The 13562-nt window shown below is 52.8% G+C and overlaps 1 protein-coding gene across 1 annotated transcript in view; it reads right to left on the bottom strand.

The window, feature by feature from the left end:
- Positions 1–7119, bottom strand: part of LOC132805505 (ephrin-A2-like) — a 73963-nt gene extending 66844 nt beyond the window's left edge. Inside the window, exon 1 of the mRNA XM_060820618.1 lies at positions 6872–7119. Within this exon, the coding sequence (XP_060676601.1) occupies positions 6872–6984 (113 nt within the window). The 5' untranslated portion in view covers positions 6985–7119. The remainder of the gene's footprint in view (positions 1–6871) is intronic.
- Between the last annotated feature and the right edge of the window lie 6443 nt (positions 7120–13562).

The following is a 13562-nucleotide window of genomic DNA, read 5'->3' on the forward strand; positions in this document are numbered from 1 at the left end:
CCAGTACTGAACCCCAATGTTATACACGAACAGACCCGTCCCCACCAGTACTGTACCCCAGTGTTATACAGGGACAGACCCATCACCCCCAGTACTGTACCCCAATGTTATACAAGGAGAGACCCGTCCTCACCACTACTGTACCTCATTGTCATAGAGGGACAAGCCCTACCACACCAGTACTGTACCCCAGTGTTATACAGGGACAGACCCGTCCCCACCAGCAATGTAGCCCAGTGTTCTACAGTGACAGACCCGTCCCACGAGTACTGTACCCCAGTGTTATACAGCGACCGATTGTCCCCACCAGTACTGTACCCAAATGTTATACAGCGACAGATTGTCCCCACCAGTACTGTACCCCAGTGTCATAAAGGGACAGACCCATCCCCACCAGTACTGTACCACAGTGTTATACAGGGACAGACCCGTCCCCACCAGTACTGTACCACAGTGTTATACAGGGACAGACCTGTCCCCACCAGTACTGTACCCCAGTTTTGTACAGGGACAGACCTGTCCCCACCAGTACTGTACCCCAGTGTTATAGAGTGACAGACCCGTCCCCACCAGTACTGTACCCCAGTGTTATACAGGGACAGACCTGTCCCCACCAGTACTGTACCCCAGTGTTATACAGGGACAGACCCGTCCCCACCAGTACTGTACCACAGTGTTATACAGGGACAGACCCGTCCCCACCAGTACTGTACCCCAGTTTTGTACTGGGACAGACCTGTCCCCACCAGTACTGTACCCCAGCGTTATAGAGTGACAGACCCGTCCCCACCAGTACTGTACCCCAGTGTTATACAGGGACAGAACCGTCCCCACCAGAACTGTACCACAGTGTTATACAGGGACAGGCCTGTCCCGACAAGTACTGTACCCCAGTGTTATACAGCGACAGTCCTGTCCCCACCAGTTCTGTACCTCAGTGTTATACAGCGACAGATCGTCCCCACCAGTACTGTACCCCAGTTTTATAAAGGGACAGACCTGTCCCCACCAGTACTGTACCCCAGTGTTATAGAGTGACAGACCCGTCCCCACCAGTACTGTACCCCAGTGTTATACCTGAACTGACCCGTCCTCACCAGTACTGTACCCCAGTGTTATACAGGGACAGACCCGTCCCCACCAGTGCTGTACCCCAATGTTATACAGGGACAGACCCGTCCTCACCACTACTGTACCTCATTGTTATAGAGGGACAAGCCCTACCACACCCGTACTGTACTCCAGTGTTATATAGGGACAGACCCATCCCCAACAGTGCTGTACCCCAATGTTATACAGGGACAGACCCGTCCTCTCCACTACTGTACCTCATTGTTATAGAGGGACAAGCCCTACCACACCAGTACTGTACCCCAGTGTTATACAGGGACAGACCTGTCCCCACCAGTACTGTACCTCAGTGTTATACAGGGACAGACCTGTCCCCACCAGTACTGTACACCAGTGTTATACAGGGACTGACCCATCACCCCCAGTAATGTACCCCAGTGTTATACATGAACTGACCCGTCCTCACCAGTACTGTTCCCCAGTGTTATACAGGGACAGACCCATCCCCACCAGTACTGTTCCCCAGTGTTATACAGGGACAGACCCATCCCCACCAGTACTGTACCTCAGTGTTATACAGGTACAGACCTGTCCCCACCAGTACTGTACACCAGTGTTATACAGGGACAGACCCATCCCCAACAGTGCTGTACCCCAATGTTATACAGGGACAGACCCGTCCTCACCACTACTGTACCTGATTGTTATAGAGGGACAAGCCCTACCACACCAGTACTGTACCCCAGTGTTATACAGCGACAGACCAGTCCCCACCAGTACTGTACCCCAGTGTTATACAGCGACAAACCTGTCCCCACCAGTACTGTACCCCAGTGTTATACAGGGACAGACCAGTCCCCACCAGTACTGTACCCCAGTGTTATACAGCGACAAACCTGTCCCCACCAGTACTGTACCCCAGTGTTATACAGGGACAGACCTGTCCCCACCAGTACTGTACACCAGTGTTATACAGGGACAGACCCATCCCCAACAGTGCTGTACCCCAATGTTATACAGGGACAGACCCGTCCCCACCAGCAATGTAGCCCAGTGTTCTACAGTGACAGACCCGTCCCCACCAGTACTGTACACCAGTGTTATACAGGGACAGACCAGTCCCCACCAGTACTGTACCCCAGTGTTATACCGGGACAGACCCACCCCGACCAGTAGTGTACCCCAATGTTATAACAGAGACAGACCCGTCCCCACGAGTACTGTACCCCAGTGTTATACAGGGACAGACCCGTCCCACCCAGTACTGTACCCCATTGTTATACAGGGACAGACCCAGCCTCACCAGTACTGTACCCCATTGTTATACAGGGACGGACCCGTCCACACCAGTACTGTACCCCAGTGTTATACACGGACCGACCCGTCCCCACCAGTTCTGTACCCCAGTGTTATACAGGGACAGACCCGTCCCCACCAGTACTGTACCCCAGTGTTATACAGGGACAGACCCGTCCCCACCAGTACTGTACCCCAGTGTTATACAGGGACAGACCCGTCCCCACCAGTACTGTACCACAGTGTTTTACAGTGACAGACCCATCCCCACCAGTACTGTACCCCAGTGTTATACAGGGACAGACCAGTCCCCACCAGTCCTGTACCCCAGTGTTATAAAGGGACAGACCCGTCCCCACCAGTACTGTACCACAGTGTTATACAGGGACAGACCCATCCCCACCAGTACTGTACACCAGTGTTATACAGGAACAGACCCGTCCCCACCAGTACTGCACCCCAGTGTTATACAGGGACAGACCCGTCCCCACCAGTACTGTAGACCAGTGTTATACAGGGACAGACCCGTCCCCACCAGTACTGTACACCAGTGTTATACAGGGACAGACCCGTCCCCACCAGTACTGTACACCAGTGTTATACAGCGACAGACCTGTCCCCACCAGTACTGTACCCCAGTGTTATACAGCGACAGACCAGTCCCCACCAGTACTGTACCCCAGTGTTATACAGCGACAAACCTGTCCCCACCAGTACTGTACCCCAGTGTTATACAGGGACAGACCAGTCCCCACCAATACTGTACCCCAGTGTTATACAGTGACAGACGCGACCCCACCCGTCCTGTACCCCAGTGTTATACAGGGATAGGCCCGTCCCCACCAGTACTGTACCCCAGTGTTATACAGTGACAGACCTGTCCCCACCAGTACTGTACCCCAGTGTTATACAGGGACAGACCCACCCCCACCAGTACTGTACCCCAGTGTTATACCCGGACACACCCACCCCCACCAGTACTGTACCCCAGTGTTATACAGTGACAGACCCATCCCCACCAGTACTGTACCCCAATGTTATACGGAGACTGACCTGTCCCCACCAGTACTGTACCACAGTGTTATACAGGGACAGACCTGTCCCCACCAGTACTGTACCCCAGTGTTATACAGGGACAGACCCATCCCCACCAGTACTGTACCCCAGTGTTACACAGCGACAGACCCATCCCCACCAGTACTGTACCTCAGTATTATACAGGGACAGACCCGTCCCCACCAGTACTGTACCCCAGTGTTATACAGGGACAGACATGTCCCCACCAGCACTGTACCCCAGTATTATACAGGGACAGACCCATCCCCACCAGTACTGTACCCCAGTGTTATACAGGGACAGACCCGTCCCCACTAGTACTGTACTCCAGTGATATGCAGGGACAGACCCGTCCCCACTAGTACTGCACCCCAGTGTAATACAGGGACAGACCCAGCCTCACCAGTACTGTACCCCAGTGTTATACAGGGACGGACCCGTCCACACCAGTACTGTACCCCAGTGTTATACATGGACAGACCTGTCCCCACCAGTTCTGTACCCCAGTGTTATACAGGGACAGACCTGTCCCCACCAGTACTGTACCCCAGTGTTATACAGGGACAGACCCGTCCCCACCAGTACTGTACCCCAGTGTTATACAGTGACAGACCCGTCCCCACCAATACTGTACCACTTTGTTATACAGGGACAGACCCGTCCCCACAAGTACTGTACCCCAGTGTTATACAGGGACAGACACGTCCCCACAAGTACTGTACCCCAGTGTTATACAGCGACAGTCCTGTCCCCACCAGTTCTGTACCTCAGTGTTATACAGCGACAGACCCGTCCCCACCAGTACTGTACCCGTGTTATACAGGGACAGTCCTGTCCCCACCAGTTCTGTACCTCAGTGTTATACAGCGACAGACCCGTCCCCACCAGTACTGTACCCCAGTGTTATACAGGGACAGACCGGTCCCCACCAGTACTGTACCCCAGTGTTAAAAAGGGACAGACCCAGCCTCACCAGTACTGTACCCCAGTGTTATACAGGGACGGACCCGTCCACACCAGTACTGTACCCCAGTGTTATACATGGACAGACCTGTCCCCACCAGTTCTGTACCCCAGTGTTATACAGGGACAGACCCATCCCCACCAGTACTGTACCCCAGTGTTATACAGGGATAGGCTCGTCCCCACCAGTCCTGTACCCCAGTGTTATACAGTGACAGACCCATCCCCACCAGAACTGTACCCCAATGTTATACAGGGACAGACCCGTCCCCACCAGTACTGTACCCCAATGTTATACAGGGACAGACCCGTCCCCACCAGTACTGTACCCCAGTGTTATACAGGGACAGACCAGTCCCCACCAGTACTGTACCCCAGTGTTATAAGGGACAGACCAGTCCCCACCAGTACTGTACCCCAGTGTTATACAGGGACAGACCAGTTCCCACCAGTACTGTACCCCAGTGTTATACAGGGACAGACCAGTCCCCACCAGTACTGTACCCCAATGTTATACAGCGACAGACCTGTCCCTAACAAGTGCGCCTTTTCCCTCTGCACTGTCTCCCTGACAGCGTCCACTACCTCAGCGCTAACCCTCCGACAGAGCCCACTCTCTTCAGCACTGACCCTCCGACAGTGCCCACACCCTCAGCACTGATCCTCTGACAGCGCCCACTCCTTCAGCACTGACCCTCCGACAGCACCCACTCCCTCAGCACTGACCCTCCGACAGCACCCACTCCCTCAGCACTGGCCCTCCGACAGCACCCACTCCCTCAGCACTGGCCCTCCGACAGCACCCACTCCCTCAGCACTGGCCCTCCGACAGTGCCCACCCCCTCAGCACTGACCGTCTGACAGCACCCACTCCCTCAGCACTGACCCTCCCTCACCACCCACTCCTTCAGCACTGACCCTCCGACAGCACCCTCTCCCTCAGCACTGACCCTCCCACAGCACCCACTCCCTCAGCACTGGCCCTCCGACAGTGCCCACCCCCTCAGCACTGACCCTCTGACAGCACCCACTCCCTCAGCACTGACCCTCCCTCACCACCCACTCCTTCAGCACTGACCCTCTGACAGCACCCACTCCCTCAGCACTGACCCTCCCTCACCACCCACTCCTTCAGCACTGACCCTCCGACAGCACCCACTCCCTCAGCACTGACCCTCCGACAGTGCCCATCCGTCAGCACTGCAGACTGAATAATGAGGACTGTGGCTGGTCCCCTCAGCCTCTGAATTCTCATTCCCCAACGTTAATCGGTCACAGCCACTTGAAGCCAGTGCTAAATTGGCCAGATTAAAAGTGTACGATTTGTACAGAGATCGGAGCTCAGGGCAATGCGGTCGCTGTTAGAACCAACCAAAATATTATGTAAACCACCTCTGCTGACGGGACGGTGATCCCAGGCCTCAGTCTGACAGAAATATTTACCAAATACCACAAGACTTGCGCTGCCCGTGTTTAATAACAAGAACACAAATCCAAACTTCATAAACACAAGCCCTCCCCTGGAACCTGCCTCTCAGTCTCATTCTCTCTCTCTGTCCCTCCCTCCATGTTGCAAATACTTCAAGAGGTGAATAGTAGCCTTCTCTGGCAGAGAAGTTCAAAGGAAATCTTTCCTAAAGTTGCCTTCCCCCTTTATGCTTTTGCTCTGTCCCCCCACCACCACCCCCCTCCAACCGAGATATTTCTCAATCCTTTCAAAAGACTTTTGATTTAACTTTCAGAAGCTCCCCTCTCACTCAAAGTTTCGTGGAGTTCGAATTGTTTTTAGTTGAGGGCTATCACCCCACCACCACCACCCCCCCCCCCCTCCACCAACCCTAGCCGTCCCAGTTTGGAAACAAAACGCGTCTGAAAACGTCTGACTCTTGAAAAAAAGCTTTGGCAGATGTTTCACCCCCCACCCACAGTTTCAAAAAAGTAAAACTTCCAAAAACTTTTCCAACCAATCTGAAAATTTCCTGAGCTGCCAAAAACTTTGGCAGATGCCTCACCACCTCATTTCAAAAACTTTTCCAATAAATGTGAAAACTTTCGAACCCGCGAAACCTTGTGGCTGATGATTGACTCTTAGTTTAAAAAACAACTTCAAAAACCTCTCCAACAAATCTGAAAACTTTCGAACCTGCGAAAACTTTGGCAAACATTTCCCCCCACCACCCCCAACACACACACACATGTTCTGCAAACATGGCTTGAGTTTTCCAGCAAAGTTTTTAAAAACTTTATTTCCTGGGAAGCCCTTGACAAACACTTCCCCCTGCAGTTTCGCAAATGACTTCAGAACATTTTCAGAGCCGAGTTGGAAAGGGTTTCTGAACCGTTCCCTGCTCCTGCCCTGACCCCCCACTCCAACGTTTTCGCAGATGTTTCAAAGTCGAGTGGATAAGTTTGATGACAGCCAGTCTCCCCTGAAGTTTTCTTGAGTTCTGGGAGGAGATTAACAATGTCTGAAGGTCTGCCTTACCTCGGGTTCGTGCTGTTCCAGTAGACGGTATGCCTAGCTGGGAAGACTTTGCCCATTTCTATCAGAAACACACAGTACCACAGCACACGCTGTGGGAAAGGTTCCAAAGGCATCGTTTTGTTTCACTTTTTAAGTGTCCCTCTAGTCTCTTTCGTTCCTCTCTCTCTCTCTCTCTCTTCTCCCACACCGTCTCAATCACAGACACCTCTTGGGTTCAGAGCTCACGCTTCAATCAGTAAAACAAAACTGATTGACGTGACACGCCCCAAACCTGGGTAACTTTAAACCTGAACGATTTTTTTTTTGGTTGCATTGTCTGTTGGGAAGGAAAACACTCCCCAGTGAAACCCAGCCTTAAAGGGACAGAGGAGGGCTGGAAGGGCCAGACCCGGACCCACACAGGGAACTGGCTACAGAAGACAATCAGGAGGTGACTGGTGGGGGGAAGGGGAGATGGAGGGGGAGGAGAGGAGGATAGCAGAGGGGGAGAGTGGAAGGGGAAGGGAGAGGAGGCTGGAAGGGGAGGAAGAGGGGGCTGGAGGAGGAGAGGGATGTGGGGGGAAGGGGAATGGGAAGTGGAGGTGACAGAGGAAAGAGGGAGAGGGGGAAGGGAGGAGGAGGTGGTGGAGGAGGAGGGGGAAAATGGGAATGGGCAGTGGGAGGGGGAGGGGTAGGAGAGGGGGTGCAGGAGGAGAGGGAAGGGGAAGAAAAATGGGAAGTGGAGGGGGTAGAGGAAGGGGAGAGGGGGAGGGGAAAGGGGAGGGAGAGGGGGTATAGGAAGACAGAGAGGGGGGGAAGGGAATGCCGTGCTAAATTGTCCTGTAGTGCCCAGGGATGTGCAGGTTTGGGTGCATTGGCCATGCTAAATTGTTACCGTAGTGCCCAGGGATGTGCAGGTTAGGGTGGATTGGCCCTGCTAAATTGTTACCGTAGTGCCCAGGCATGTGCAGGTTAGGGTGGATTGGCCATGCTAAATTGTCCCATAGTGCCCAGGGATGTGCAGGTTAGGGTGGATTGGCCATGCTAAATTGTCCCATAGTGCCCAGGGATGAGCAGGTTAGGGTGCACTGGCCATGCTAAATTGTCCCATAGTGCCCAGGGATGTGGAGGTTAGGGTGGATTGGCCATGCTAAATTGCCCCATCGTGTCCAGGGATATGCAGGTTAGGGTGATTGGCCATGCTAAATTCTCCCGCAGTGTCCAGGGATGTGCACGTTAGGGTGGATTGGCCATGCTAAATTGTCCCATAGTGCCCAGGGATGTGCAGGTTAGGGGGGGTTGGCCATGCTAAATTGTCCCATAGTGCCCATGGATGTGCAGGTTAGGGAGGATTGGCCATGCTAAATTGTCCCATAGTGCCCAGGGATGTGCAGGTTAGGGTGGATTGGCCATACTAAATTGTCCCATACTACACAGGGGTGTGCAGGTTAGGGTGGATTGGCCATGCTAAATTGTCCCATAGAGCCCCGGGATGTGCAGGTTAAGGTGGTTTGGCCATGCTAAATTGTCCCATAGTACCCAGGGCGGTGCAGGTTAGGGTGGATTGGCCATGCTAAATTGCCCATAGTGTTCAGGGATGTGCAGGTTTGGGTGGATTGGCCATGATAAATTGTCCCATAGTGCCCAGGGATGTGCAGGTTAGGGTGGACTGGCCATGCTAAATTGTCCCATAGTGCCCAGGGATGCGCAGGTTAGGGTGGATCGGCCATGCTAAATTGTCCCATAGTACCCATGGATGTGGGGGTTAGGGTGGATTGGCCATGCTAAATTGTCCTATAGTGCCCAGGGATGTGCAAGTTAGGGTGGATTGGCCATGCTAAATTGTCCTATAGTGTCCAAGGATGTGTAGGTTAGGGTGGATTGGCCATGCTAAATTGTCCCATAGTGCCCAGGGATGTGCAGGTTAGGGTGGATTGGCCGTGCTAAATTGTCCCATAGTGCCCATGGATGTGGAGGTTAGGGTGGATTGGCCATGCTAAATTGTCCCGTAGTGCCCAGTGATGTGCAGGTTAGGGTGGATTGGCCATGCTAAATTGTCCCGTAGTGTCTAGGGATATGCATGTTCGGGTGTATTGGCCACGCTAAATTGTGCCGTAGTGCCCAGGGATGTGCACTTTAGGGTGGATTGGCCATGCTAAATTGCCCATAGTGTTCAGGGATGTGCAGGTTAGGTTGGATTGGCCATGCTAAATTGCCCGTAGTGTTCAGGGATGTGCAGGTTAGGTTGGATTGGCCATGCTAAATTGACCCATAGTGCCCAGGGGTGTGCAGGGTATGGTGGATTGGCCATGCTAAATTGCCCGTAGTGTTCAGGGATGTGCAGGTTTGGGTGGATTGGCCATGCTAAATTGTCCTGTAGTGCACAGGGATATGCAGGTTACGGTGGATTGGCCATGCTAAATTGTCCTGTAGTGCCCAAGGATGTGCAGGTTAGGGTGGATTGGCCATGCTAAATTGTCCCATAGTGCCCAGGGATGTGCAGGTTAGGGTGGATTGGCCATGCTAAATTGTCCCATAGTGCCCAGGGATGTGCAGGTTAGGGTGGATTGGCCATGCTACATTGTCCCATAGTGCCCAGGGATGTGCAGGTTAGGGTGGATTGGCCATGCGAAATTGTCCCATAGTGCCCAGGGATGTGCAGGTTAGGGTGGACTGGCCATGCTAAATTGTCCCATAGTGCCCAGGGATGTGCAGGTTAGGGTGTATTGGCCACGCTAAATTGTCCCGTAGTGCCCAGGGATGTGCACTTTAGGGTGGATTTGCCATGCTAAATTGCCCATAGTGTTCAGGGATGTACAGGTTAGGTTGGATTGGCCATGCTAGATTGCCCGTAGTGTTCAGGGATGTGCAGGTTTGGGTGGATTGGCCATGCTAAATTGCCCGTAGTGTTCAGGGATGTGCAGATTAGGGCGGATTAGCCATGCTAAATTGTCCTGTCGAGTCCAGGGAAGTGCAGGTTAGGGTGGATTGCCCATGCTAAATTGTCCTGTCGTGCCCAAGGATGTGCAGGTTAGGGTGGATTGACCATGCTAAATTGTCCCATCGTGTCCAGGGATATGCAGGTTAGGGTGATTGGCCATGCTAAATTGACCCATAGTGCCCAGGGGTGTGCAGGGTATGGTGGATTGGCCGTGCTAAATTGCCCGTAGTGTTCAGGGATGTGCAGGTTTGGGTGGATTGGCCATGCTAAATTGTCCCATAGTGCCCAGGGATGTGCAGGTTCGGGTGGATTGGCCATGCTAAATTGTCCCGTAGTGTTCAGGGATATGCATGTTAGGGTGTATTGGCCACGCTAAATTGTGCCGTAGTGCCCAGGGATGTGCACTTTAGGGTGGATTGGCCATGATAAATTGCCCGTAGTGTTCAGGGATATGCATGTTAGGGTGTATTGGCCACGCTAAATTGTGCCGTAGTGCCCAGGGATGTGCACTTTAGGTTGGATTGGCCATGCTAAATTGCCCGTAGTGTTCAGGGATGTGCAGGTTAGGTTGGATTGGCCATGCAAAATTGTCCCATAGTGCCCAGGGATGTGCAGGTTAGGGTGGATTGGCCATGCTAAATTGTGCCATCGTGTCCAGGGATATGCAGGTTAGGGTGATTGGCCGGGCTAAATTGTCCCATAGTGCCCAGGTATGTGCAGGTTAGGGTGGATTGGCCATGCTCAATTGTCCTGTAGTGCCCAAGGATGTGCAGGTTAGGGTGGATTGGCCATGTTAAATTGTCCCATAGTGCCCAGGGATGTGCAGGTTAGGGTGGATCGGCCATGTTAAATTGTCCCATAGTGTCCAGGGATGTGCAGGTTAGGGTGGATCGGCCATGCTAAATTGTCCCATAGTGCCCAGGGGTGTGCAGGTTAGGATGGATTGGCCATACTAAATTGTCGCATAGTGCCCAGGGATGTGCAGGTTAGGGTGGATTGGCCATGCTAAATTGTCCCACAGTGTCCAGGGATGTGCAGGTTAGGGTGGATTGGCCATGCTAAATTGTCCCACAGTGCCCAGGGGATGTGCAGGTTAGGGTGGGTTTGCCATGTTAAATTGTCCCGCAGTGTCCAGGGATGTGCAGGTTAGGGTGGATGGCCATGCTAAATTGTCCCATAGTGCCCATGGATGTGCAGTTTAGGGTGGATTGGCCATGCTAAATTGCCCATAGTGTTCAGGGATGTGCAGGTTAGGGTGGATTGACCATGCTAAATTGTCCCATCGTGTCCAGGGATATGCAGGTTAGGGTGATTGGCCATGCTAAATTGACCCATAGTGCCCAGGGGTGTGCAGGGTATGGTGGATTGGCCGTGCTAAATTGCCCGTAGTGTTCAGGGATGTGCAGGTTTGGGTGGATTGGCCATTCTAAATTGTCCCATAGTGCCCATGGATGTGGAGGTTCGGGTGGATTGGCCATGCTAAATTGTCCCGTAGTGTTCAGGGATATGCATGTTAGGGTGTATTGGCCACGCTAAATTGTGCCGTAGTGCCCAGGGATGTGCACTTTAGGGTGGATTGGCCATGATAAATTGCCCGTAGTGTTCAGGGATATGCATGTTAGGGTGTATTGGCCACGCTAAATTGTGCCGTAGTGCCCAGGGATGTGCACTTTAGGTTGGATTGGCCATGCTAAATTGCCCGTAGTGTTCAGGGATGTGCAGGTTAGGTTGGATTGGCCATGCAAAATTGTCCCATAGTGCCCAGGGATGTGCAGGTTAGGGTGGATTGGCCATGCTAAATTGCCCGTAGTGTTCAGGATGTGCAGGTTTGGGTGGATTGGCCATGCTAAATTGTCCCATAGTGCCCTAGGATGTGCAGGTTCGGGTGGATTGGCCATGCTAAATTGTCCCATAGTGCCCATGGATGTGCAGGTTAGGGTGGATCGGCCATTCTAAATTGTCCCATAGTGCCCAGGGATGTGTAGGTTAGGGTGGATTGGCCATGCTACATTGTCCTGTAGTGCCCAGGGATGTGCAGGTTAGGGTGGATTGGCCATGCTAAATTGTCCCACAGTGCCCAGGGGTGTGCAGGTTAGGGTGGATTGGCCGTGCTAAATTGTCCCCTAGTGCCCAGGGATGCGCAGTTTAGGGTGGGTTGGCCATGCTAAATTGTCCCTTAGTGTCCAGGGATGTGCAGGTTAGGGTGTATTGGCCATGCTAAATTGTCCTTCAGTGTCCAGGGATGTACACGTTAGGGTGCATTGCACATGCTAAATTGTCCCATAGTGCCCAGGGATGTGCAGTTTAGGGTGGATTGGCCATGCTAAATTGTCCCATAGTGTCCAGGGATGTGCAGGTTAGGGTGGATTGGCCATGCTAAATTGTCCCTTAATGCCCAGGGATGTGCAGGTTAGGATGATTTGGCCGTTTCTAAATTGTCCCATAGTGCCCTGGGATGTGCAGGTTAGGGTGGATTGGCCATGCTAAATTGTCCCGTAGTGCCCAGGGATGTGCAGGTTAGGGTGGATTGGCCATGCTAAATTGTCCCGTAGTATCCAGGGATGTGCAAGTTAGGGTGGATTGGCCATGCTAAATTGTCCCATAGTGCCCAGGGATGTGCATGTTAGGGTACATTGGCCATGCTAAATTGTCCCATAGTGCCCACGGATGTGCAGATTAGGGTGGATTGGTCATGCTAAATTGTCTCATAGTGCCCAGGGATGTGCAGGCTCGGGTGGATTGGCCATGCTAAATTGTCCCATAGTGCCCAGGGATGTGCAGGTTAGGGTGGATTGGCCATGCTAAATTGTCCCATAGTGCCCAGGGATGTGCAGGTTAGGGTGGATTGGCCATGTTAAATTGTCCCACAGCATCCAGGGATGTGCAGGTGAGGGTGGATTGGCCATGCTAAATTGTCCCATCGTGCCCAGTGATGTGCAAGTTAGGGTGGATTGGCCATGCAAAATTGTCCCACAGTGCCCGGGGATGTGCAGGTTAGGGGGGGTTGGCCATGCTAAATTGTCCCATAGTGCCCAGGGATGTGCAGGTTAGGGTGGATTGGCCATGCTAAATTGCCCGTAGTGTCCAGGGATGTGCAGATTAGGGCGGATTGGCCATGCTAAATTGTCCCATAGTGCCCATGGATGTGGAGGTTCGGGTGGATTGGCCATGCTAAATTGTCCCGTAGTGTCCAGGGATATGCATGTTAGGGTGTATTGGCCACGCTAAATTGTGCCGTAGTGCCCAGGGATGTGCACTGTAGGGTGGATTGGCCATGATAAATTGCCCATACTGTTCAGGGACGTGCACTTTAGGTTGGATTGGCCATGCTAAATTGCCCGTAGTGTTCAGGGATGTGCAGGTTAGGTTGGATTGGCCATGCAAAATTGTCCCATAGTGCCCAGGGATGCGCAGGTTAGGGTGGATTGGCCATGCTAAATTGCCCGTAGTGTTCAGGGATGTGCAGGTTTGGGTGGATTGGCCGTGCTAAATTGTCCTATAATGTCCCGGGATGTGTAGGTTAGGGTGGATTGGCCATGCTAAATTGTCCTATAATGTCCCGGGATGTGTAGGTTAGGGTGGATTGGCCATGCTAAATTGTCCCACAGTACCCAGGGGTGTGCAGGTTAGGGTGGATTGGCCGTGCTAAATTGTCCTATAATGTCCCGGGATGTGTAGGTTAGGGTGGATTGGCCATGCTACATTGTCCTGTAGTGCCCAGGGATGTGCAGGTTAGGGTGGATTGGCCATGCTAAATTGTCCCACAGTACC

The sequence above is a fragment of the Hemiscyllium ocellatum genome, chromosome 50, assembly GCF_020745735.1.
Source record: "Hemiscyllium ocellatum isolate sHemOce1 chromosome 50, sHemOce1.pat.X.cur, whole genome shotgun sequence".
In the NCBI taxonomy this organism is placed as follows: domain Eukaryota; kingdom Metazoa; phylum Chordata; class Chondrichthyes; order Orectolobiformes; family Hemiscylliidae; genus Hemiscyllium; species Hemiscyllium ocellatum.